Source organism: Lacerta agilis, chromosome 9 (assembly GCF_009819535.1).
Source record: "Lacerta agilis isolate rLacAgi1 chromosome 9, rLacAgi1.pri, whole genome shotgun sequence".
Classification (NCBI taxonomy): Eukaryota; Metazoa; Chordata; class Lepidosauria; order Squamata; family Lacertidae; genus Lacerta; species Lacerta agilis.
Window position 1 is genome coordinate 21100431 of NC_046320.1, and position 25984 is coordinate 21126414.

The following is a 25984-nucleotide window of genomic DNA, read 5'->3' on the forward strand; positions in this document are numbered from 1 at the left end:
ATTAGGTGCTTCCTCAAATACCCCTTAAAATAAGCTGGCATTTAGTCTTATTATGCTACCTGCATATTGCTAAATGGACATACCGTACCCATGTCGACTGGTTTCTTTAGTGTGTGCTCTCTAGTCCCATTGTCTGTATGGAGAGTTTAAAGTCTAGTCGGCAAACTGGGCTTAAAATACTTGAATGGCATAAACCTGGCTCACCTGTGGCCCTCCAGGTGTTGTTAGATTACAGCTCCCATCATCCCTGACCCTTGAATACACTGGCTGCAGCTGATGAGAGTTAACTAGATAGAACAGTCTACAGATTCATTAGGCTGGCATTGCCTCTTTATTTAACTATTATATGACCAATCTTAGAAGCACACCGTGGGGAACACGAAAAATACAATGGTCGCTTGACTTAATCATAAGATTTTGAGCTATTACTAGTCAGCTGAACTACAGGTTGAGTTGCAAAGTCAAAACAATGCCTCTCAGTTTTGCCTATCCTGATTCAGACTTCCTACCCACAGAGAATACCTTCCAGATCAGTTCATCTGCCCCAGAACCGGTACACACTGCAGAAAAACCGGAAGAGCATCATAGGTAGGGGTTTTGTAGTGACACAATAGTACAGTATGCACAGTGCATTTGTTGTGTAGTTTCCACACCGAGGTATGAAAGTACACACTGAAGGCAGTTTCTATGGTCTTTTCTGCACATCATCACCATGTGCATGCAGAGGGTCTCATGTACAATGTCCAGGTGTGGCTGGGAAGGACCACTGCCAGTCAGTGAGCTAGAGCAGTTTCCCAACCTTGTGCCTCCAGCTGTTTTTGGACTACAACTCCCATCATCCCTAGCTAGCAAGACCAGTGGTCAGGGATGGTGGGAATTGTAGTCCAAAAACATCTGGAGGCACAAGGTTGGGAAACACTGAGCTAGAGGAACCTATAAGGCAGCTTCCATGCTCCTATCACATTAAGACAAACTACAGTTTATACTGGGACTACACAAATATTTTCTTTGCCCCTCCCCAGTCCATAAACAAACGTGTATTTTTACTCCTGCACAGTGGTGAGCTAAGCCAAGGTTTGCCTTAGCATGTCATCTGAAGCTGGACTTGTGGTTAAGCTCTCCTTGCTAACTGCACATTGCATACCTTGGCTACAATTTTTGGTTAGTGTGGAGAGGAGACAGCTTAACCAGGAGCCCATGTTCTGATGACATCCTAGGCCAAACCTTGGCTAGGCTTTAGCACTGCATGGGAATTAAAAAAGACCAGGGGAAAACAAATTTCAGTTCTTGGTAAGGCATAATTTGGCTTACCGTGACGTGCAAAACATGCCTGTATAGGTATGTCCCTAGATGGATTGTTGCATAAACTTAACACACAGAATAGGGAAGTTTTTGTTCAAAGTACAGTGACGTTTTTGCATGTGCCAGGAGGATTTTTTTTTATCCACAATGTAGTGCTTGATTTTCATGTCTAATATTTTTCTAAAAATAAGCAAAATGGTTCATCCATTCGGAGGCCACCTTGAGCTCTCTACACTTCTTTAAACCAGAGACACATTTTAGATGCTTTTATTTGCATTGCTTACAGCAGACATAATTATTATCCTGTGCTTATTTTGTAAGATAACATCATATCTTCAAAGTAGTTTTTTAAGCAGAATGGCACAAACCACCGTTTCACTCCTTCACGACTGTGGTGTTTCACATAAAAAAGGCAGCACATGGATAAAAAGCTGTTTTTCAGCAGTGAAATTCACAACGGCCCATTTCAAATGCAACAGGAAACATGCAGCAGCCATGTCGAACACTGGGGCTCATGTGCTTTCCCTCACCCCTCCCCATTTTCATGGTTATGAGGAGGTTTCTTTAAACTAGGATCCAGTCTGATTCTAGTTTGTTTGAACTAATTAAAGAGTTTTAAAACCAGTTACGTCCGAACTTGGGTTACATGCTTCCAACCTCATCTGTGCATCTGTTAAAGGGAAAGGGGAACACATGAACCTGAGGCTTAATAAGCTTATGCATCTTGCAGGAAACCATGGTTTCCTATTACATTTGAACTGGTCAACTATCTTATTCATGATTTATTAAGTTTTATTATTATTATTATTATTATTATTATTATTATTATTATTATTATTAATACACACACACACTATCTTCCCAAGGGATTTGTTATTTTTTTGTAGTTTTGAACCTAAGTCACTTGTCAGCTGAGTTTTCATCAAGTTGTTGTTGTTCAGTCGTGTCCGACTCTTCGTGACCCCATGGACCAGAGCATGCCAGGCACCCCTATCCTCCACTGCCTCCCGCAGTTTGGCCAAACTCATGCCAGTCGCTTCGAGAACACTGTCCAACCATCTCATCCTCTGTCGTCCCCTTCTCCTTGTGCCCTCCATCTTTCCCAACATCAGGTTCTTTTCCAGGGAAAAGATCAAGTACTGATGCTGATTTGAAAAGCCAAAGGAAATGTTCAAAAAGATCACATTTCATGGCATATTAAAAACATGTTCACCATTTTTGTGTGTGTTCTCTGTTACCACTTTCACTGTGAATAATGTGAACGTATAAAAATGTATCATACTAATGAGCTGTCAATACCTTAAAAATAATATATGGTCATCCTTAAATTTAACACAGTATTTCTGCTGAGACTATTATTCCAGTTAATATATATATTTTATTTATTAAAACAATATGCTTTCACAGTTTTATTAAAAGCAATCTAGACACAGGCAACTTCAAGATTTGAGGCTTCCGTTTTTGTCGTGTGTCTTATTCCTTTTCTGTTCTTCATAGCAGTTTCTATAATGGAAACTGGAAAATATGTACTTTTGAAGGAAAGTTTTAAATCAGTCTGCAATTATGCTTGGAAAACTGAAGTTCCTTCACATTAGACATTAGTACATTATTACTGTGTATTATACCATTAAATACGTGTGTTACTGCAGAAGTATGTTAAACAACATTAATATAGTGGAAAGAGACAATTCAGATATACCCTTAATCCAGAATTCTATTCACACTGAAACACAGACAGTTCAGCTTTGCATATGGAGGTCCCATAATTAAGATTTCTTTCTTTAAAATGAAACAAAGCTAGAAAAAATGACTAAGTTGTGGGCAGAGGTAGCTCTGTGCTAAATGTATGCTTCTGTGCTCTGAAAAGGTTAATGGACAGAGATGATACACAGTCAACATAAATATAGCTGACAGTTAAGAAACATATTCCAGAACCTGCTAATATAATATGACATTATTGTGACAATAACTTCAAGTTTATCAGTCTTTCTGCAATAAGATTCTTACTTCACTTACCTAATAGTTTTTCTAAACTAACCTGCCTTATTTTACGCCATTAAAAGCTGGAGCTCAGCTGTGGCAACTCCTCAAACTTTATCACTGAACTTTAAAAAAAGGAAAGAAGAGTGTTGACAGATCCAAGATAAGCATATATATTGCATTATTATTAACATGATAATTTAATGCAAGCAATTGTAATTGTTTTTAAGAAGAGCAAAATTAAAGTGATTTTCAAAATACAGGCTCAGCACTGAAGAGTAATAAAGAAGTACAGTAGACGCTCGGGTTGTGAACGCGATCCGTGCGGGAGGCGCGTCCGCAACCCACAGCACCGCATCTGCGCACACGTGGGTTGCGATTTGGCGCTTCTGTGCATGTGCAAAGCGCGATTTAGTGCTTCTGCGCATGCGCAAGTGCCGCAACCCGAAAATGCGTAACCCGCAGCGTTCACAACATGAGGTATGACTGTATATGAATCCTTGATCTGCTATTTTTGTTAAGTTTATGGACAATGTTAGGTTAAATTGAACATTATTTAAGACTTACAGGTTATATAAAATTAGTGGGGTGTAAACAAAAGAAGAAATAAATGATAGCCTAAAAGGCTCTTCATAACCAGCCACCTTCACTTGGTTTTGTAGTAAACAGCTTGCATTTGAAAATGAAATTTACATTCACACACTTTGGTCGTAACCTAGACAAAGCTCATCCATATATTTAAGAAATATTGTGTGATAAAAGAATGTTCCAAGGGTTGATCACACATTAAAAAACATTCATTTTTCTCAAGGTTTTAAATGATTTAACAATGTTTAGGAGGTAGAGTTCATGTCAGTGTTGACAACGAGTCCAAACATGTTAAAACTTCTATTATTGGTCTTCTTTTAAAGTAATTGATTAATCCTTGAAGCCCACACCTCTGAGAAGGAAAAGATTAAAGTTACTATATTACATTGGCACTATACTGTCTGTTTAAGACATGATAATTTAATATTATTTCCTCCAGAATCTGTTACTCAGTACTTCAAGTCAGACTGCACTACAATAAAAAACTATTAATAATATACACTGGTATAATTTTAATTACCCTACCTACCTAAAGACAAAGCAACTCCTTGCATTCAAAAATATCTCCTCCCTCCCCTGTTACATTCACATAGAGGGGCCACAGAGCAAAGGCTTACTGTTGTCGATCTGTAACTTACTCTTGGAAAAATGCAACCGCAGACCTGTTCTGACATTTCATTTTACATTTCATATTATGAAAACTAATAACATATCAAAAAAGTAAACACCCAATCTATTCAATGACATACTTGTCTGCTTGTTCAGTTACCACTGTTCTTTCTGGAGAATGTGAAGTTTTAAAAGTTGAACTAAGTGGGGATGAGGCACGTAGCGAAGTAGTAGAGAGACCATGTCGACGCATCTCTTGAATGGCACGCTCCCTGTTAAGTAAAAACAAGAAATTGTGAGCGTACCTCCATGCATTTTGCCACGTTGGAAGCAAGTTGGAGCTATACAGAGAGATAATAATAATAATAATAATAATAATAATAATAATAATAATAAGCCACAGTTCTATACAAAAAGAAGAAAAAGCACTGAGAGAGCATAAGGGTTGGAGCTGAATATGCTCAGATCCCTCCTTCCTCGTTCACCCAGAACCCAAGGACAACTTTCAAAACTTCACATTTATTTAGTCACCTTTCATCCCAAAAGGAACCTGTTCATTAATATGTTCAGAGGAGGTGGTGAGCAAAAGGGAGTTTATTGCCCCTATTGAGACATCTATTCTAGACATGGGAGCTGGAAAAAAATAATAGAATTTATTTGTCAATAATTACTTCTCCACTGTTTCCACATAGGAGGTGGATCTTGGTATGTATTTATTTGCTTTGTGTTTGGTTATGAAAGGTTTATGTATGTGCAAATCTTACTTAGAACAACATGCCAAAAATAAAATAACATTACAGAAAACAGCAAAGTAAATGAAAAACCAAACAAACATGGAGCAAGATCCAGACAAAACAAAGTACAGCACTGTTTTATTTTCAATGGGAGAAGTTTGAACAATTGGGTTAAAATGTTTTAACTTTGGCTAGATTAGCCAATGTTTTATTTTCTATAGTACAGGAACACACAAACTTATTTTTTTAAATTTACCTTTCATTTGTGAATTTTGAGAACACACCGCAGAATTTGCCATAATTTTTCCTATTGTTACAGACTCCCACCACCAAAAGGAACAGTAAAATGTGACTAAATAGCTAAGAAAACAAGGAGCAAATTAAATGTTTTCAAAAATAATGGGCAAAATTACAAAGGGAATTGTGGTCTCTTGAGCCTCAGTGCTGGGTAAGAGGACAGAGTTGCAAGTGCAAGGCCTTTTGATCCAGTGGAAAGTGTAAATTAAGGAAGGGATTTTTTTTTGCTTATTCTCCGTTCCCCTGCAGCTCTCAGCACTCCCAAAAAATTGCTCTGGAGATTTCTCCTGCTTCCTTCCCGCTTCCTCTGTTAATGGATACTTGTGTTGGAAAAACAGCATTAAGAGAACTTATTGGATTCCACTCATAATTCTGTAATCAGATTTTTAGTCAGCTGTAATATTAAATATTTTTCTGCAGAATAGTATACATAGTACTTTTATATTTCTCCTCTTAAAAACATAGGATTTGTGACACTAGGCATTTTTATAAAGCAAATTCACTTACCTTTCAAATCGTTCTGTTGTCAGCTGCCTTTTTAGAATATCATAATCAGCCTGCAGCTGTGCAAGTTTATTTCGGGTTATTGAAACTTCCCTATTAACGCTCGTTCTAAAAATATTGCAAAGAAAGAAAGTTCTTAACAATTGCACGGTTACAGATGGCATCTTATAGGAACTTTAAAAATAGCGGCGACAAGGCAGATAAGCAAGGAGCAAGAAGCAAAAAACAAAAACAAACCCATATACGCAGACATAAAAATGTGTACACACAAATGCCAAACACACACAATGAAGATATTTCTCAACAGCAAGTTTGTAACTATTATTGGGGAAGATTCTTATCAAAGTCAGTCCAGTTAAAGTATTATGCTTGGAGGCAGAGTCACCTCAATATGGAACTTAAGACCAGCTCACAACATTTGCTCATGCTGCTAATTCCTTCCATATCTTTTGAGATATCAAGTGTGAGGAATCAGAATGTGAAGCAGAAACCCAGGGATACATGGGACTGCACTGAGTACCCCAACATCTAGAGCAAGGGTGTTGAACTTCCAAGAGTCTGTGATCTACTCCCACTATAAAAAAAAACTGGCAGTGATCTACCCATCAAAGTTGTTGAGCGTTTTTGTGGGAGGATGAGCCAAAGTTGTTGAGCTTTCTGGGGGGGAATTGGGGTTCCAGGGACACCCCGTGATCAACCTGTTGGACACCCCTGATCTAGAGGGAATTTAGCACTCCTGTTCGCATGAATCAGTCTCTAAGGCAGTTCCACTAGTTCCTTTAATTTCCCGTGGCCAAAGTCAACACCTGACCCTATGGATGTATGTGCAGTGAGACAGTACTACAAAATCATTGTTAAAAGAACATATGATGCTACCCTAATTCCAAGTAAATGTCATTATCATTGGGCGCAAGTCTAGGAGGACCGAGGGCTGAGACAAAAATAATTGAGACTTATAGTTTCCAGCTACTAAATTACATAGTTTGTGCAGAATGGTGTCAGAAAGTTAGGATTTTATCAGGGGAAAATGGTTTTTTATATATACAGCTAGGTTTCTCATGAGGCCAGATATCTTTGCATGAAGTTATAAACAGTAGCTTTAAAATGTTGTAAGAATAGTTGTTCTGCACTTTACAAACATACAATTTACTCTCCGAGAGTGTTAACTTGTCCTTAAGTAGCTGTATTTCTGAATCTTTCTCATGGGTTATCAAATGATTCTGAAAATCTTTGTCTCTGCTGGTAGACAAGAGTGTTTCCAAGTTCTGTATTGTAAGCCGCTCACTGGACAATTGTTTTTTTAGCAGTTCTGTTTCTGCTCTTGCATCTTCACATTCTGATATTACCTAGAACATAAAAACAATTCATTTAATTAAGAGTTTCAGGTTAAATATTAAAGGTCTTATTCATAGGCATCCTTTCACATAGGCAAATTCTATTGCAGATGCTTAACTTTATGTTCCTTCAACAGGTTTAGGTAGTAGTGGCCTTGTTTGCATGTCACATTAAATCAAATTATAGCTTACCAAGACCGAACAAAAGTGTTGGCTCCCCATTACACCTGCTTTTTTCTCTTTGGGTTTGGGTTTGGCTTAACATGCTGTCCAAACCTTAATTGAAATATGTAGCCAAGATTTGTTCTTTGCTTCAAATCTTGCTTAATGGGAAGACACCTTAACCATTAATGCAGCCAGTATCTGAATATTTTAACCATGGTTAAGTGTAAACCAGTATTCATCACCATGGTTTGCAGTGGGATTGAATTTACCCTGATTAAAGATTACAACTGGCCTGTCTCTCACTTTTAACTTATCTTAAGATTCAAGCCAATATTTCTTAATTTGAGGAAATTCATATAAAAGAAGACTCGTGTGCTTGCCTCTGTGAAATGTTGGCAGATCCTCCTAAACATTGTGGGATATGATGTAGGGCACTGCAGGGGAAGGCGTAACTGCTCAGATTTTGTCTTGGATCTGAGCTAAGTAAACACATGGAAGTTCATGGAATGTTTCCTACTCCCTCACAGTAGCCTCCTACGCCCATTGCTCAAGAGCTCTTCCTCCACTCTGAAGAGGCATTTCAGGGGCCACAGCTTGCTGCAGGGGAGTAGAGGGGAAACTTTCCTTACTTGCACTTTCTCAAGTGAACAATCTTAGGATTCAATTCCTTGGGTTTACATTTTAGTGTCACATTTCACCAGCTGTATTAAGTATTGAACTTATTTAGATGTGTTGTGCTAAGAGGTAAATTCTTCCTCTTACCCTCTCAAAATCCATAGATTTGGATGTTAACTGACGTGAAAGACTTTCTTTGCTGGACTCCAGTTTGGCACACAACTCTCTAACAGAAACCACATCAACAGACATGGAAGACTTTTCTTCTTTTTCACGTTTGAGATTCTCCTCCAGTTTGGCCATACTTTTTGCCATTGAAGAGATCTGTGATTCATAAGCTTGGTGGGCAATGATATGCTAGGTGAAAGACAAATGCAACTCTATTATTACATGCAGGCATGTGACAGTCCGTCTCACCGCATGCTAACCAAAATTCAAGCTCTCTTGATCACTGAGTTAACATAAAGAAAACAACCCCCACCAACTTGTCCCCCCCCTCCAAAATACATTTATAATCATTTATAAGCCCTAACAAGCTTTGAGAACAGAAATAGCTCTGAAATTAGTGTTCCCATGAGCTGAAACCAATTATTAATTAACACACCTTGTCCTTTGCAGAAATCTCCAATTAATGCAAAGGCGTATGATTAAGAAAGCACATTAGGAAAAGGGACGAGGTAATAAAGTTCAGCTAGTGTCAGTAATTACCTCCTGAATTTCTTTTTCCAGTAGTTCCGCTCTCTCTCTAAGATGTCTTCTCTCAGTATCAACAGAAAGGAGTTCCAGTCGTACAGAGCTGCTTTGCCCCTCAGCTTGATGGGCCTTTACTTCCCAGGTTTCAGCTTGGCTATAGAGCATCTGGAACTTTTCCAACAACTCCTTGTTTTCTCTTTCCTAGTTCAAAGCAGAAATATATACCATTGAGCAATGAATCACTGTATCAAATGCTTTCTACCCACAAGAAATCATCACACTGCTTCACTACACATGGTAGAAGAGTTTGAACCTGAACTTGCACTTTTCTCCATATTTTACTTGCACCCCAACTCCCACTTCTCTTCTTCCTTTTAAATAAATCACATTTTTTTACATCCTCATCTTTGTTTACAGTGAGGCTGAGTCCTTGAGTTAGAACCTTAAAGCATTTAAAGCAGATGTTGCTTTTACAAGTTGATACAAATTCTGATGACTACACATAAGAAGGGTGTCATATTTCATGCTCTGTGTGTTGTATAAATTTTCAAGGACTAAGGGGGCGGGCGGGAATGATCTTTCGCTATAATCCAAATGTATGCACACATAAAACCTGCAGCTCCAGCATGTGTATAAGTTTTAAAAGCATTTTGGAAGTTTGGTGTTAATAGATCTTTAAAGTAGAACACACAGAAACCCCAAACTCTTTCTCCGTCCAACTGAATATAAAAAGCTATCTGCTAATTCGGAATGTGACATACAGAAAGATCCCCTTTCAGAAGAACTCATGTTGCTCAGAGGTCTCTGCGTTATATCCTTTTGTCTTTGCTGTTTAAGGAAGTTTTAAAGGATGGGTGTTTTATCGCTTTTTAAATTATTATTAATATTCTGTTGGGAGACACCCAGAGTGGCAGGGGAAACATAGCCAGATGGGCAGGGTATAAATTATGATGATGATGATGACGACGATTTGCTACAAGTAACAAACTGCATGGAGTAGGAATCTGTAAGTTTGAGATATTCTGAATAAGATTTTGATTTTTAAATCATTTTAAATACCTTTCACAAGCAGAATTAAAAAAAAAAACAATGTTACGCTACATTACATAATAGGCTTTTCATGGACTATGTTAATTGTAATCACACTGCATACATGCAGAGTCTGTTACTGGCTTCAGTTTAACAACCTGAGTGGGCACGACTCCAGCCCTTTGCATGGGGCTTGAAAGCTAGGGCTCCAATACTCAGTACAGTTGAACCTCTACTTGCAACCATAATCCATTCCGGATGTCTTTCCAGAGGTTGAGACGGGTCGCTGGGAGAGATGCCGTTGTGCACAGGTGCAGGCGGCGATTGCCCGCTCTTGCGCATGCACAAACGGCGATTGCCCGCTTCTGCGCATGTGTGAACGACGATTGCTGCTCCTGCGCATGCGCAGATGGCAGCAAACCCACCGGTTACTTTCAGGTTTGCCATGGTCGCTACTTGGAATGACCATAAGAAGAGGCGGTGGTAAGTAGAGGTTCGACTGTAGTGTGCATGTGAGCTGCTGAAAGAAAGCAGGAAGTCACTGGCTACAAAACCTAATACGCTGCTGTACTGCCTGCCTAGTCAGGTCTTGAGATGCAGCTTCTAAATGCAAAAGCCCTACCCAGGGCTGCAACTTCTGTTGTAGCCAATAAAAGAGGTTGCAGTGAGTGCTTGGTTGGTGTGTATGTATGTGTGGCGTCCACAACAGTTGATCTGGTTTGCAAGTGTGCCGATGGGCCCAAAAGGTTAGGGACCCCTGGTTTAGCAATATGTTTGAATGCAGGCATTGTGCTGGCAGTACAACTGTTAGGCCGTATCAAACAGTATTAATGTCGAAATCTGTACCTGAAGCCAAATTGTCACTTTTGGAATGTATAAGCTGAATGTTTATTTCATGTTTAGTTTTAATAGTTTCCAGCTGTTTCCACCTCTGCAGCAATCCGCTTGTGGGTTGATGCTAGACCATGCCTGATCTTAACTTTTAAAACATGATACACCTGATTAATAAAATATTCATGGGAACTTCCAAATGCACTTCCTCACCTTTGAGGCCATTAAACTTTCAAACCTGGAGACTTCTGTTATGTAATTATGAACTCTAATTTTCATTTCTTCTTTATCACGTAATGCTGCTTCCAGTTCAGATGAGATAGCCTATTTAAATGATAAACTGTTACAAATAATATTACATGCAAATAAAAAAAGGCTAGCTCTCATTTGGTAACCCTGTGCCTGAGCTGTACCAGACTTCAGGCTTCAGGTGTGAGTGTGTATATATACTTCTGCAAAGAAAAGAAATTCCCTATACACAGAACTTAAGAGATCAGGGAAACACTAATTTTCTATGTTTTGTAAATAAAGGAGCATTCTATCATGCAAGTTCCCCATCTGCAGTCTGAAATGAAAAAAGCCCAGACAAAAATTAACTACCCTAAAGGGAGAACTTGCCCAATAATGGCTAGATTCTAACTTAATGTTGTCTGAACAATCACTTGATGGCTATTTTAAAATCTCACACTTTTTACAGCTAAATGTAATCCAAAGAAAACATGTAAAGAAACACAGTTCCAGGGTAGAAAATCTGGACAGATGGCATTCCAAGTGGATAGCATCACATTTAAGCAGGGTTTGGCAGTTCCTACATACATGGCATTAGTATACAGATGTCTACATCATGTTAATCCTCCAGGTGTATGCACCAGTGATCTAGTTTAAATATGATGTTGGTTGGTTGCACATAACCCATAAATGTTTTATACATATCTAGTGTCACATTTAAATCAGCACCCCCTAAAGTAAAAAAAAATATATAGTTTGAATGTAATGCTGCCACTCTTAACAAACACACCAATTAAAATCATCCAAGAGCTACAAATCACATCAAACATAATTTAAGGTCCCAAACATTATTTAAAGCAATTGTGACACATATCGTTATGAACTATTGTACCTGGTTTTCTCTGGCCATTATGGATAGATCATCCTGTAATCTTCTGTTCTCTTTCAAGGCCATTTCTTTCACCCTGCTGACTTCACCAAGCTCAGAATGTGCTGCCTCGATCTGGCGACGGACACTGGCTAGTTCTCGGTCTTTACCGCTTAAGGCATCCTTTAACTGGCTAGCAAATGGGGGATTTGGAAAACCTTAAACAGAATTTATCTTTTTGCATTATATAAATCTATGTAACAACTACATTCCAGTAACTAAGATGAATCATCTCAAGTGTTTTAAACTTTGCATTAGTAATGATAACATTATTGTACAATTCCATCTTTGCAGTCTACATGGGCTTCTCACATTTCTTTATTAGCAACTTGATCGCCAAGCATTATGCCTGAAATTCTGGGACAGCATTATGTCTGGTAACATGGGCCACATAATAATAATAATTCAGAAGTACCACCAAGTTTTAGTTTGTTTTAACCATACAATAAGCCAAGACTTGGCCCAGATGTTTAAACTGCAGTTTGCTTTGCATAGTATTAGTTTGCTGTTCTTCTACTTACCCTGCAAATACTCAGTTGCTATACTGAATTCGTTTGTAGCATTTGAGTATTGGCAAGGCACCATCAATTATTATCATTGGTTGGCTGTGGAAAAGATCCGGGAACATTACATTTTCTTCCTTGGAAATATTTTGGCTTGCTCCTGAGCAAAAAAACAGCCCTCCACTGATTCTCATGTAAGGTGCACAGAATTCCACCTTAAAGTACATCTGTAAGTGCCAAATTAGGATAATCGTAATTGCCTTAGGTTTCCCCCCATCCCCCAAATGACCATATTTTAGCCTTCTTCAGGAACCATCTTCTTCAGCTGCAGTTCACATGCAAAGGTTCAATTATAAGTATATTAGCTTATTAAAATACTTTGATTGCTATCAGATGAAATTTCAGAGTCAAAAGTAATAATTTTCATTACTATTACTTACTCTAAGGACGACTCTAACTGAGTAAGAGTTTGTCGCAAATTGAGGATAGTTTTTTCCTATAGAAAGAAACATGATTGCAAAGATTATTGGTTTTATCTTATCCTATAATTCACATCAGCCGCGCTAATAGGTATGATCAACAAGTGAAATACAGATGTAACAAATATACAGCATAATACAGTACTGTTACCAGTCATTCACTAGCAGTCTCTTGTAGTTTAATATTTAAGAGTAGCTGAAGCTAAAAAATTGGGTAACTTCAGCTTACTAATGGTCAATGATATTCAATATTCATTTGCATTTATTTATTTATTTATTTATTTCCCTTTGTACTCCATTTTTCTTTTGGCCATCACTACTTATGGCCTGAAGGGACTGAAGTGTGAGGTTACTGGTATACCACATACCTTCCCAGGAAAAAATGTGACCTCTTGTAACCATCCTAAATTCAGTTTCTTTTCACAATGCTGACAACACAAGATTCTGACAGCAAGGCACAGAGAAACAGGAGAGCAAAGGTGGAAAAACTGTTGCACAAGCCCCCACCCCTTTTCACATTTGCTTCAAAGTGCTTTTCCTTTCCCCTACTCTCTCTTGCCTAAAATGAAAGCAGCAAGGGAGCATGTGGGCCATGTGTCAGCATTTCTCCTCCTACTGCTTCATGCCAGCAGTCAGAAAGCTGGGGCAGAAGGGAGGAAAGAAATACATGGAGAAGGTAAAGCTGAAAGAATCTCGGCAGCCGTTTCATTTTATAATTTTTATTACTAAATACTCATCTATTAATTCAAGCCTTGTATTCATTAAATTGTGAGCTCTTCAGAAGCACTTACAGGGCTGCTGTTTTTGGTGACTCTGCTGAAACTGAAGACTATAAACAATTTTCCCCCCTACTCATTTTTTAATCTTTAATGTACAGTTGGATTTTTTATTATGTTTTAAGGAAGCTGTTGACAGTTACTAATTTTCTGGAGTTCATAATTGTTGTCTTTTATCAGTATGCACCATTCAAGACTTACAAGTGCTGACCTGGATCAAAAGTCAGGTAAGCAGAAATCTGCTAGTACAATAGGCTCCCTCCTCCCAACTCCAGCCCATGTGCCCCCCTGATGTGTCTATTTCATGCCCCATGTACATACCTTATTGGCTAAATTGTCATCTAGATAAGCTACTCTTTCTGTCTTTTCATCTATGCTTTCCTGGAGGCTGTCTTTTTCCTTAGCCAAGACATTAATTGTACTTCTGAGCACACTGATGGTCTCATCCTGTGCATGGTGCTTATTACTGAATTTACCTGAAAATAAATAAATACTGTTTGAATTATGAAGAGCAGGGGCTCCCAAAATGTGGCCTGCAGACTACATTCAGGTGGGCTTCAGCATGTCTGTGGATTTGTGGTTGAAGATGGGAAACAGTATATTCATTGCAATGAAAAGTCACCTTTATTTTGATTGTATTTTAATTGCTTCTTTTATATCTTCTTTTGTATTTTATTGTACTACAATTGGAATCTATGGAATACAATAAAATATAATTTATGAGAAATAAAAGAAGCAATAAAATGCAGTGGAAAAACCATACGGCATCTAGAACAGCACATTACAATTGATACAAAAGGCAGAAAAATAATTAAGCAGTTAGCAAAGACTCTTAGCAATTTTCAAGCAGTCCATGGGGGGAAATGTTGAGGGATCTATTGATGTAGAGCTTAAAGGTGACAGCTAATGCTGTGTGAGCAGACATTCACTCATGTAATGGAATGTCTCCTTCCCCCTGCCACCTTATCTCTGACCCCCTCACCCAACAATATCTGTTGTGGAGAGTTGGGGATCTCCTGGAGTAGTATTTTGGGACACCCAGAGGGCTACATGAGTGTGGGTGTGTAAGGCAGAGTCTGGCTGTGCAAGTGGAAATCCACAACTTGGCAAATATCATCAGACAACTTACATTTATGTATGATGTACCTTTTTGCTCTGTTTGTGGCACCTTGTTCTAGATTATAATGGTTGGCAAATCTTTACTGCTAAGTTATCGTCAATGGAAGTGAAGGAAGAATGCTGGGCACACTCACCCCATTACAAACGCCTGCCAACAAAGGTCTTTTAAGGCCAGTCCCTTGCTCTTTGATGGCTTTGAAAAACTAGAACCCTGCCAGAGAGTATATGCAATAAGTGGGCTTCTTCACAATGTCTTCCACCACCCTCTGAGTTATGAAAAACAGCATGGGAGGTATTTGCATGAACAAGAAATAACAGGGAAATGTTCTTGATTGCAGTCCTCTGGTTCCCCTCTCAAGATCTTTCTCAGCTCCTTCTCACATTCTCCTGCCTCTGTTTCTTCATTGCCAAATGAGGAATGGCTGAGATGGGAAAAGCGGAAAAGCACAAGAGGACCCCCTCTTTCATGCCCATGTTTCCTTCCCTACTTCTAAATCTAGGGGTGGGGAATCTCCAGTTCATGGGCCAATATTGGCATATCAGGGTGTGCAATTGGGCCTGTGAGGCCATTCTGCCAAACCATGCCCACCTGTCAATAAGGTGACATCACTGGGTAACAGCAGCTAATGGGCAGGATTCAATTCTGCATTGGCTGCACCTGCCAATTCCCCATAGGGGTAAATCCTGTTCAGACCCCTGCAGGATTGAAGTCCCTGCTCATTAGCTGAGTGCTGCTTCTTCCACATGTTCTCTGTGGGGAAGGCACTGGCAAAGAAGTCACCTGATGTCAGATGACTGACAGGCTGGCATTTACATCCACCTGTCAAAGTTAGCCTGTGGGGTGTGGGGAGATAAAGACTTGACCCACTGGTTCAAATAGGCTTGCTGCTTCTGCTGTAATCCCTGTTAGCAGTTCAACACTAGGAAGGTGGGAGGCAATTAACGGGGGACCAAATTCAATCCTACATTTGACAGTTTTTGACCTCTTGAGAAGAGGAAAGGCAGATGCCTCCAATGTTCTGTGCCAAGAGTTAAACTAGTCCCAATCTCTTGACTTTTCAGATTAAGTGGTTAAGCCATAAATTTTTCACTCTAAGAAATAAAACAGCATTCACCTGTTTTTTCTTCTAGCGATAAAATTTCTTCTTGAGCCAAATGAAGTTCATCATCTTTAAGAGCCAACTGATGCTGCACTTCATCTAAAGACTTTTGTATCTGTTCATTTAGTAGTCTGCAGAATTGATGTCCATTTTGGAGGGAGGGAAACAGGTGCAGGTTTTTAAATGTAAATACAGTAAGTTAGAATATGATAAGCACAACCTGAAAACACTACAAAGCACAGAATTATGCAGCAAAGGGAAGGCCACTTGCCACTTTATCTTTATTGCAAATTTAAGTTGCTTGCTGAGCTTACAAAACAGCACTGAGCTTACAAAAACAGCAATTAGTAACTGTAACTTTTAAAGCTTTTAAAAAATAGCCTCAGAAAACTAAAACCATGCATCGGGATATATCAGCTAGAAATGCAGAGACACTGAGCATTATACTTTTAAGGAATCCAATCTTTTATCTCCTGAAATTGAGGCACAGCCCAAACCTCTTGCTTCATTATTAAAAAAATAACTAGACTGAACCCTAGGATGTGTTAAGTAATACTAAATTGTCTACAAGCATATTCAGTGTTCCTTTCCGTCATTACCGAGCAACCTGAATGTCCACATATTATTTTGAATTAAGGAACACAGCTTCCAATATGACTTTCAGGCAATTATGGAGCCTGCATCTCTATTTAGGGCCTGACAATTGATGCAAAGATTTCCTGTAAAATGACATAAATTAATAGATTTGAGCAAGACACCAATAAGATATTAAATACATGGCTGAACTTACTGAAGGGAGTTTATTTCTGTTTTAAATTGTGAAGCATCTTCAGACAACTGAGACAGCTGATGAGACTTAATATTTGATTCATCTTCTAAGCAGACTATTTTGTTTTTTAACAATGAAATAGTAGTTATGTGATCAAGATTTTCAGTTTCCAACTGCAGCAGAAAACAAACAAATATTATTTTCTGAATCTGCTAAGAGCAGCATTTTTCTTGAGAAGAAAAATTAAGTATTTAAAAAGCTAAGCAAAATCCTAATAAAGACCAGTTCACTCAAATTCAATAAAAACTGCAAAACTACAGCTGCAATCTTAAACTCCTTAGAATCATAGTGTTGGAAGGGGTCACAAAGGTAATCTAGTCCAACCCCCTGCAGCACAGAAATCTCAGTTAAAAATCCCTGACAATGTGGCCATCCAACCTCTGATTAAAAACCTCTAATGAAAGAGAGTCCATCACCCTCTAAGGTACATAGTCTGTTCCATTTTTTTTTAGTTTTGGCCCAGTTCTCCAATCTGTTAAGGCAATCTTGAATCCTGATTCAATATTCTGAGGTATGAACTACCCCTCCCAGTTTGCTGTCATCTGCAAATTTGATAAGCATCCCCTCAATATTGTATTACTTCATTGTGAACTCCATCAAAATCTTTTAGATGTTAAGGCGCAATGTAATGGCAGTAAAGTTCACAATAATGTAGCTGCCATCAGGAATATGAAAAGGAATTGCTAAAAGTTCACATGCTGTCTATTACAAGCCTGGTCTTGCAAATGATCGTGAGAAGTAAATGGAGAAAAGCCATAGTCTCAATCAAAATTTGAATAGTCAACACACAAACAATGACATTCCATCACTACGCATTAATAAATTCTGATGCCAATAAGTATTTAAATCACTTACTCTGTGAACAGTGTTTTCCAAGTCTGATATTTCCTGTTCTAACTTTGATTTTTCATCCTGATGGATCTTATGAAACAAAGAAAAACAACTCATCAGAGGGCATTGTTTGTCTGATTAACCTTTGAGCACCTGATCGTCTAGGGAGCATGGGAATTAGGAGACATAAAGACATAAAGAAAACTGCACCTACTCTTTATGCCTTTAGAACATTGAACTTGGCTAATATATGTGGTATGTGGCAAGGAGAGGCAGGAAGAACAGAGACAGAAGGCAGGGCACATGGGTTTATGTCAGGGCTGGAGTCAAACTCAGGCCAGCAAGCAAGAAGCAGAGTTTGTCAGAAAAGTTAACTCTTTCTTCATAGAAATGTTATACAACTCAGCAACACTTCCAAGCAAGTCCTGCCCCTATAGAGCAGCTGCCAGGACTGAATGTTCCCACCTTCAACCTCCTCTACAGCTCCTTCTCTGCTGGATGTTTCCCAAGCAGCCTCAAACTGCATCTAGGCATCTCTAATCTCTGCTCCACTCTACGCATCATTTTGCATGTCCTTGGAGACAAGGGTGGAGGGGAGCTTTTCACTTTAGGAGAGGCAGGCTCCCTGTATTCTTCTGCAGCCTCTTGCCCGCCGCCACCTCGCTTCAGCCTCTGAGTTGGAACTGCTCCCTGTCACAGGCTCCCCTTTCCACCAAATCCTGTTGCCCCTTCAGCATCCAACAACTCCTCCCACTCTTCTCCCTCTGACCTCTTCTTGGCGTCTGGCCACCAATCACCAGGAACCTGCTAACAATTACACCTATATACCAGACTCTCACTCTGGCAACGTCACCTGCCCCCACCTCACAACCAGAGGCTCTTCACTTCAAAATGGGTGCAGGGCAGGGGGCGGGGGAAGACGACATCCCTTTCAAGCTGAACTACTGCTTTTGGCTGGCTCCATCCTGCCTCCATTTGTTTCCTGCAGGTTCGACTGATAAAGAATTCCTTGAGAGGAGAGTCCTGGTGTCAGTTGTTGAAGCCTCTCCTCTGCTCCTGATGGTTCCATAGCAGCTCACATGCATACTCACGCAATGTTAATATTAACAACAACAGAAGCAGTGCTTTTTTTCCTTTAAAATTGTTTAGGGGTACTCTCATTTTGACTCAAGAAAACAACCATTTTATAGTTCAAATTGAGAAAAATAAATACAGCAAATGGACAATGTACAAAGATTCACACAAAAATTAGGGGTATGTGTACCCCTGCATCCTCCTAGAAAAAGCACTGTATATATGAGTCCATAACACTAGAAGTATTATATGCAAGATAGCAGTTTATTGACTTCATCTGTAGCATGGTTCCCCCCCCCCAAAAAAATTGAAGCTCTAAATTTATTATTATTATTATTATTATTATTAAAGATTTATATACCACCCTTTATCACAAGATATCAAGGCAGTTCACAAGATAAAAATGTGCCTTAGAATTTTTTTAATGGCTTTGGCTGGAATTAGTGACTTGACTATCCTGCTTAACTTCACCATCCATGGGAGCAGCGACTTTTGTGAGGTAATAAAGTAGCCCAAAGTTATCGCAAGATTGAAACATTTCAAAAAAGCATTATTTGTAAAATGAGGACCTTTAACTTCTCTCTTAGTCCTTCTTTCTCTGCCACCATTCTTCTGAAATCGGACAATGCAATGTTTCGCTCCTCTTCTGCATAACTTTGGGTCATTAAAGAAGTTTTTGTTTCTCTCCGTAGACGGTTTAACTCATCTTGAGACTTAAAAAGGAAAAAAAAACCAACAACACATTTTTTGAGTGTATCAATAAAATGAATATATATGCAAGATAGCAGAGCATGCATAGAGGAAAGAAAAGCGTAAGATGGTGGGTGAAAGAATAAAGAGAAAAGATGGAGAACAAATAAAACTCTGTCAAGTATATGAGAAATTTGGCCCAACGTTGACTTGTACCATGCCGCCTGCCCAACTAGAGGCCATTCTTACCCAATTCAATGATAGCTATGCATCTGGTGCAGGCTAGGACATTGTCTCAACAGCATAAATCTAGCTCTGCAACAATAAAGTCTGGCTCTGCAACAATTACTGCATCCTATTCTCACAGCAGTGAACCAGATGCATGTGGGAAACCTGCAAGCAGGACCCGAGGACAAGAGCACTCTCCCCTCCTGCAGTTTCCAAGAGGTATTCAGAAGTCTACTGCCTCTGACCATGGAGATAAAGCATAGCCATCATGGTTAGTAGCCACTAATAGCCTTATCCACCATGATTTTGTCTAATTCTCTTTTGAAGAGTATTTATATGATTATATGTTGCTTCCTTCTTGCTCCTGCAAATCTCGGCTCTATTATACATGTTATGTCCTGACAGTCAGTGGCCCCACCTATTAATTTGGACTTACCCGCTCATAAAGAATACTTAGTTTGTCTCTTTCTGCAGTTAAGAGTTTGACATTAGATTGAATTTCTATCATGTGCTTTTCAAATCTTTCTAGCATAGACTGTAGCTCATCTCTTTCTCGGGTAACCAATCTTAGATCACCATTCTGTCAAAAAAAAGGGGGGGGATTACACATTAAAAACTATATTACTAGTTGCCTGGCACAGATACTGTTACTGATAGGTGCTACTGATGTAAATAATCAGCGCTGAAATCCTGGGTTAAATTATTCTTACCTAAATTATACTGTGATAATAAAGACAGGTATGTCTGATGACAGGATTATACCTCAAACTATGGTTGAGTTCAGATGATCATTCCAGGCTTCATAAACAGTTTAGCATGATAAGAGCGGGTCTATGAGAGCCCTGGGCATAAGGAATATTTGCATTTTAGGCTGTAGTCCTATGCATGGTTAACTAAGGAAAAAATCCCACTGAATTAAGTGGAATGTACTTCTGAGTAAATACAAACAGGGTATTATAATACTACTGAATAGTAATATCATCATACTGCCTCATATTTAACTCTTAACACTCTATTTTTTGGACAATATGAAATTGCTATTAAAGCCCAACCGACACCTTTCAAGATCCAGCTGGAAGTAAAATTGATTTGATTTAAAAACAACTTGTTTAACATCAAAATACATTTTATTGACACCACATTTCAAAAACATAGTTCAAGCACCAAATCTACTGAGATACAATGTTTACTTGAATTCTTCATTGGGCTATCTGGAAGCCATGAAAGATACAGCAGAAGAGAAAGCAAAAACAAACAAACAAAGAAACAAACAAAATGCTTAGTTGAAATATTGCACTCTCAGTAAATAATGTAAGATATATCCCCCGTGGCCTAATAGGGACTTTCAAGAATACAAATCAGAAAGCATTGTCACAAATTTGCACTATAAGTATAAACGTGCTCCAAGCTGGATTTACAACTGATGGCAAAGTTTTCCTGAAGTCCAACTGCGCTGAAACACTTTGCAATGTTTTTGGTTTGGGACTATTTGTTTTATTTTTGCACACAGATGAATGTAAAGGGGGGAAATATTACAAAGCAGGGCGGTGGGGGGGGGACCTATTCCAGGACTTCTGAAACAGGAAAAAACAGCACTTGAAAAATGCAATTTTCTATACCATATTCTGAGAATTTTCTGGGAATAGAATGGATCCCAGTTAATGAAGGTGTTTGACAGTTTCTCTTTTTCATTCACATGAGTAAACTAGACAGATAGCTTTGTAACGCAAACTTTTTTAAAAATTGAAAAACAGGAGTCAAGGGGAAAAATGAAACACAAACAGTTAAGTGACCCCATATTCTTTGAAGAATACATTGAATATGAAGTGGTTCAGGTTTGCTAAAAAGTTTTACAAATATTTTGAAAAGCTGCTGGGGTCCGCAGCAAATCCACTGGCATACAAGCATTAAACCTTGCACTTGTATTGGAAAACATTATGTTTCCCCTTACTAAAACAGTATGAATTCAGTCAACCAGTCTGACTACTTGAGAAATGCCTCCTCCTTACTACTGGCAGTCACATCTGAGTAGTGGGGCAGTTGTAAACTGTGGCACCATATGAAAAAGGTTACTAGGCATTATAATATATTTAACAAAAAATTATTACCTTTTCTGGTGACTTGCGTAATGGGCTAGATCTTTGTCTAATTATCTTTTGGAGACACTCTAGTTCACGCTTATAGTAGTCCCTGTCTTCTTCTATAGTTTTTACAAATGCATCCAGACGAGAAGGTGATTTGTCCCCAAGTGCTATACCGCCTTCTAATCTCATTTTCTCTAGTTCTACAACAAGCTCCCGATCTGCATGAGAAAATAACCAACAAGCATGAAGGAAGTTAGCATATACCAGAGGTGGTCAGTTTAAAGAAAACCAGCACATGGTTGAAGATATAGAGTGGTACCTCTGATTACGTACTTAATTCGTTCTGGAGGTCCGTTCTTAACCTGAAACTGTTCTTAACCTGAAGCACCACTTTAGCTAATGGGACTTCCCGCTGCGCCGCCAGAGCACGATTTCTGTTCTTATCCTGAAGCAAAGTTCTTAACCTGAAGTGTTATTTCTGGGTTAGCGGAGTCTGTAACCTGAAGCGTATGTAACCTGAAGCGTATGTAACCCGAGGTACCACTGTACAATGAAGATGCTAAAAGGAGCAAAGCCAGACAGAACTGCATTCATCCACCCTCAAGAAAATATGGACTAAAGGAGAAAAAATACATTTTAAAAATTACTATCTTAAGAGGCACCCTGACAATCTTTTAAGATTGGACAATACCAAGGAAACAGGTTTTAGCCTATATGATGGAGAAAGGAAAAGAAAAATTGGGCTCACCTAAGGGTAGGCAAATTTTGGTTTAAAAATGTGTAGGTGAAGTAAGCTGTATATGTTAAAAGTGAAGTAAGTTGTACTGTATATGTTAAAAGTTATGTTATCTTTAGTGGATTTCCCCCAGCATTTAAATACGAGCTATCACAGTGGCCCCCAACCTTTCTGAACAATTTTCATAGGCACTACAACAGAATGCCTGCAATGGTGGTGCACCTAGCACAAGACACCCATTTCACAGAAGGCAAACTGGTTCCTGCCTGTCCCCACCCCTAACTTTGTCACTCCATTCCTCTTGGCCCCTTCCCAGCACTGCTACTTCCTTCACCACCATCAGAGCCCCCCCCCCCCCCAGGATAAGACTGAGAGGGAACAAACAAACAGCAAAAGTAAAGGGGAGCAGAGGCAAAAGTAAAATCCCAAAGAAAAGCAAAACTTCAGCAGAATAGGAAAGAGTATTCCATAAGGCACATTGCCTTCCACGACATCACTTGTGGATATCCCAGCTTTTGCCCTGCCTGTTTTTTTCTGTTGGGTTGGAGTCTGCAGGAAGACTTCCAATTGGGCCACATTGTTGCTATGGCAGCAATAGAGTGGATAGGGGCCTTAGCAACTCCAAGGAGTGAGCTGTTGGGGACCCAGGGAACATCTTGGTAGGTGCTTGGTAGGTGCAGGTACTATGCTGTGGATTTCAGGGCTATCTTGTCTTAGGTACAGGGATCTGACAACATGATCCACCAGATCCCTTAAAACACATACCTATTATTTCAAGGTTTTCAAGTTTTTTGGCCAGTCTATGGTTCTCTAGTTGAACCTGGTTTAACAACACCTCAAGATTTTGTTTTTCATCAGTTTTTCCATAGAGTTCTTCGGTCAGCCTGTCTTTTTCTCTCCGATATGTAGATAACTCCTAAAATCAAATGTGTATTTTTTTCAAAATAGGATAGTACAATAAATACAGAGTTTGTAAAACAATATTTCATTGACATAGGTATTTCTACTTATACATGATGCTTAAATCTAAATTCTAGTCATCTTCCAGACAACTTATAATAGCAAAATGTGGCATAGTGAAAGAATGTCTCCAGTAATGGGAAAGTGCAAACAATGTACTTTTAAAATTCCAGGTTTGGGAAAAGCAGAGAATTGCTTACTCAAAATCTACTTGTTTCCTGTTGAAATCATGTGACTTAACATGCTTAACTGACAGGACTGTGCACACTCTCATTAATATAAGTGTGGCTTTCAAGACACAGTAGTTAGTCTTTTGTTCTGTTTGCAGCAGAGTTTAATATAATCTGAAAACCAGAATACTGTTCTACCAAAACATGCTCAATAAAGGATATCACTTATTTTCTCTTTTCTTCTCTAGAACTTGTGCATTATCAGCTGTTTGTCAAGAAGTAGAAAAGCAGCACGGCTATCAAAATACTGCTACTACTACTGCTTTCTTTCTTGTTCTGTTAAACAGATGTCTTTAGCACACACATTATATTCAGCCTAAGTATCCAAGTATTAAAAATGCATTGAGTTAAATAAACTTATTCCACTTTAAAAATATTACTTACTGACTTAAGCTTCGCTATAGTCTCTTCACGATCCTGGATTTCACTGTATGTTTTTTTAATCTCTTCCTATAAATCATAAATGATAAAATGTTTATAAAAAGTGAAGGTTCTTTATAAATATGCCACCATATTACACAGAAGTAAAAAAAAAACTTTTCATATTTTTAAGGTCATATTTCAATTTAAACATAAAATATATCAAGTAAGTCCACATGGTAACTAATAGCTATTATATCTAAAACTTTCATTCACATAATTTACAGAAAAAGAGCAGGGAAGTACAAAACTGTCTGCAAAATGTTATGTAGATTTATGTGCATCATAAATGAGCTCATGTAGCAGAGTACATACAAGGCCAAGCTACAAAGTTAGTAAGTTGAAATCTAGTCTACATCTGAACTCTTTAGATGGCCTCAAGCAAGCTATTCCCTCTCAGCCTCAGGCTCTATCTGTAATATAGGACAGTGTTTTTCAACCACTGTTCCGCGGCACACTAGTGTGCCGCGAGATGTTGCCTGGTGTGCCGTGGGAAAAATTGAAAAAATTACTTTATATATAGTCAATATAGGCACAGAGTTAATTTTTTTAACATTTTCTAATGGTGGTGTGCCTCGTGATTTTTTTCATGAAACAAGTGTGCCTTTGCCCCAAAAAGGTTGAAAAACACTGATATAGGAAAACCTGACCTACCTTATATGGCTGTTGTATGGTTTACAACAAAACAATGCATGTTAAATGCATCAAATGTTTGAAAATGTTATATGAATGCTATTTGTATTATTCCTATAAACTGTGGCAAATAAGCTTTGCAGTTGAACTACCATCATCTGCGGGTATAGGGTGGTATATAAATAATAATAATAATAATAATAATAATAATAATAATAATAACAACAACAACAACAATAATAATAATTCTATTTACTTTTCAGATGGGGATACAAGGAGCAGAGAAACCCAGAAATTACTGTAAATAGTACATATTTTGAAGCCTCTATGGAACAAAGAGACCTGGAGTATAGCAGAAAATTTGATGGAACTGGGGAGCAGTTGAATGACATCGGAGGTGTCTGGTGGCAACGGGAATATCAAATGACTAGGAAAAGATCTATGTGAGCAAATCTACAGAAAGGTCTCCAGATCCCTTCTGCAGAATAAGGGAACCCAGCAGGCTAAAGAGAAGTTCTCTAGCAAATGTGCAGCATGTCCACAGTGTAACAGCTGTCCTTAGTATGAAAGAAAATACCAAAACGCTCATCTGACATCCCCAAAGGCCCTTTTGGAGGTTAAACTAATCCATCGTATAGGATATGGTTACTCAGTTCTACAGTTCCTTGGCCAACTACAAAACAGACCTCATTCCATTATAATATGCACAGGGGACTGTTACAAACATGGCAAATACAACCAAGTATCAAAATCCATACATTAAAGCAAGGATATGGAAGTTATGGCTCTCCAGATGTTGCTGGTCTGCAAATCCTCTTCTGCACCACACTTTATGAAATTTAAAATATAAGGGCAAATGCATGCACTTTTAAAAGCAGATGCAACTCCTGAAACCTTTCATTGGGAGTTGAGACATTTTCTTGATGTTCTACCAAGTTACAGAATTCTCTTACCTTAGCCTGTCCAATTTCTTTATCTGCAGTCTCAAGCACAATTTCTTTGTGTCTTTCCAACTGTTGTGCCAAGTGATCTATTTCACTCAATTCTTGGCACAGTTCTTCATTTTTATTGCTTAAATGAGCCACTTCACTAGTGACATTTTGCTTACTGTCCAGAAGATCTTGTATGCGCATTTCAAGCTCTTTGTTTGTTTGCTGCAGAAATTCAATCTGAAACACATTCACACCATACAAAATGTTTCAAGTTACTAAAACAGCAGAAGCACAACTATAGCCAAACAAAAGCTAGCAATTAGTTCTCAAATAACTTTCCATTATTAGCTGTAGTACTTTTATGTTCTTAGAACGTAAGAAACATCTGAGATCTGTGGACATTTTAATTACCTGAATAGCCAAGTCATGAATTTGGTTCCCAAACATTTGGAGGAAACAGCCTCCAAAAACTTTCAGACATATTATCATTGCTAAGTTAATCAGCTGGAACACAATGACCACA

General features: G+C 38.6%; 1 protein-coding gene across 3 annotated transcripts in view; it reads right to left on the reverse strand.

Annotated features, from left to right (window-relative positions):
• Nucleotides 1-2598: 2598 nt before the first annotated feature.
• The window catches only part of CEP135 (centrosomal protein 135), a 34543-nt gene continuing 11157 nt past the window's right edge, over nt 2599-25984 (reverse strand). For 2 of the 3 annotated variants that reach the window (XM_033159908.1, XM_033159909.1), the window contains exons 8-26: nt 25483-25698; nt 23861-23926; nt 23052-23202; nt 21575-21768; nt 19903-20046; nt 19118-19261; nt 17499-17564; nt 16605-16756; nt 15830-15945; nt 13917-14071; nt 12781-12836; nt 11802-11970; nt 10895-11005; nt 8837-9022; nt 8276-8485; nt 7158-7360; nt 6018-6122; nt 4620-4751; nt 3149-3407 (exon numbers count right to left, since the gene is read on the reverse strand). In XM_033159908.1, coding sequence (XP_033015799.1) covers nt 3359-3407; nt 4620-4751; nt 6018-6122; nt 7158-7360; nt 8276-8485; nt 8837-9022; nt 10895-11005; nt 11802-11970; nt 12781-12836; nt 13917-14071; nt 15830-15945; nt 16605-16756; nt 17499-17564; nt 19118-19261; nt 19903-20046; nt 21575-21768; nt 23052-23202; nt 23861-23926; nt 25483-25698 — 2625 coding nt within the window. In that variant the 3' untranslated portion in view covers nt 3149-3358. Of the gene's footprint in view, nt 2818-3148; nt 3408-4619; nt 4752-6017; nt 6123-7157; nt 7361-8275; nt 8486-8836; nt 9023-10894; nt 11006-11801; nt 11971-12780; nt 12837-13916; nt 14072-15829; nt 15946-16604; nt 16757-17498; nt 17565-19117; nt 19262-19902; nt 20047-21574; nt 21769-23051; nt 23203-23860; nt 23927-25482; nt 25699-25984 lie in introns of those variants that run through there. The other variant, XM_033159910.1, reaches the window with a different exon arrangement.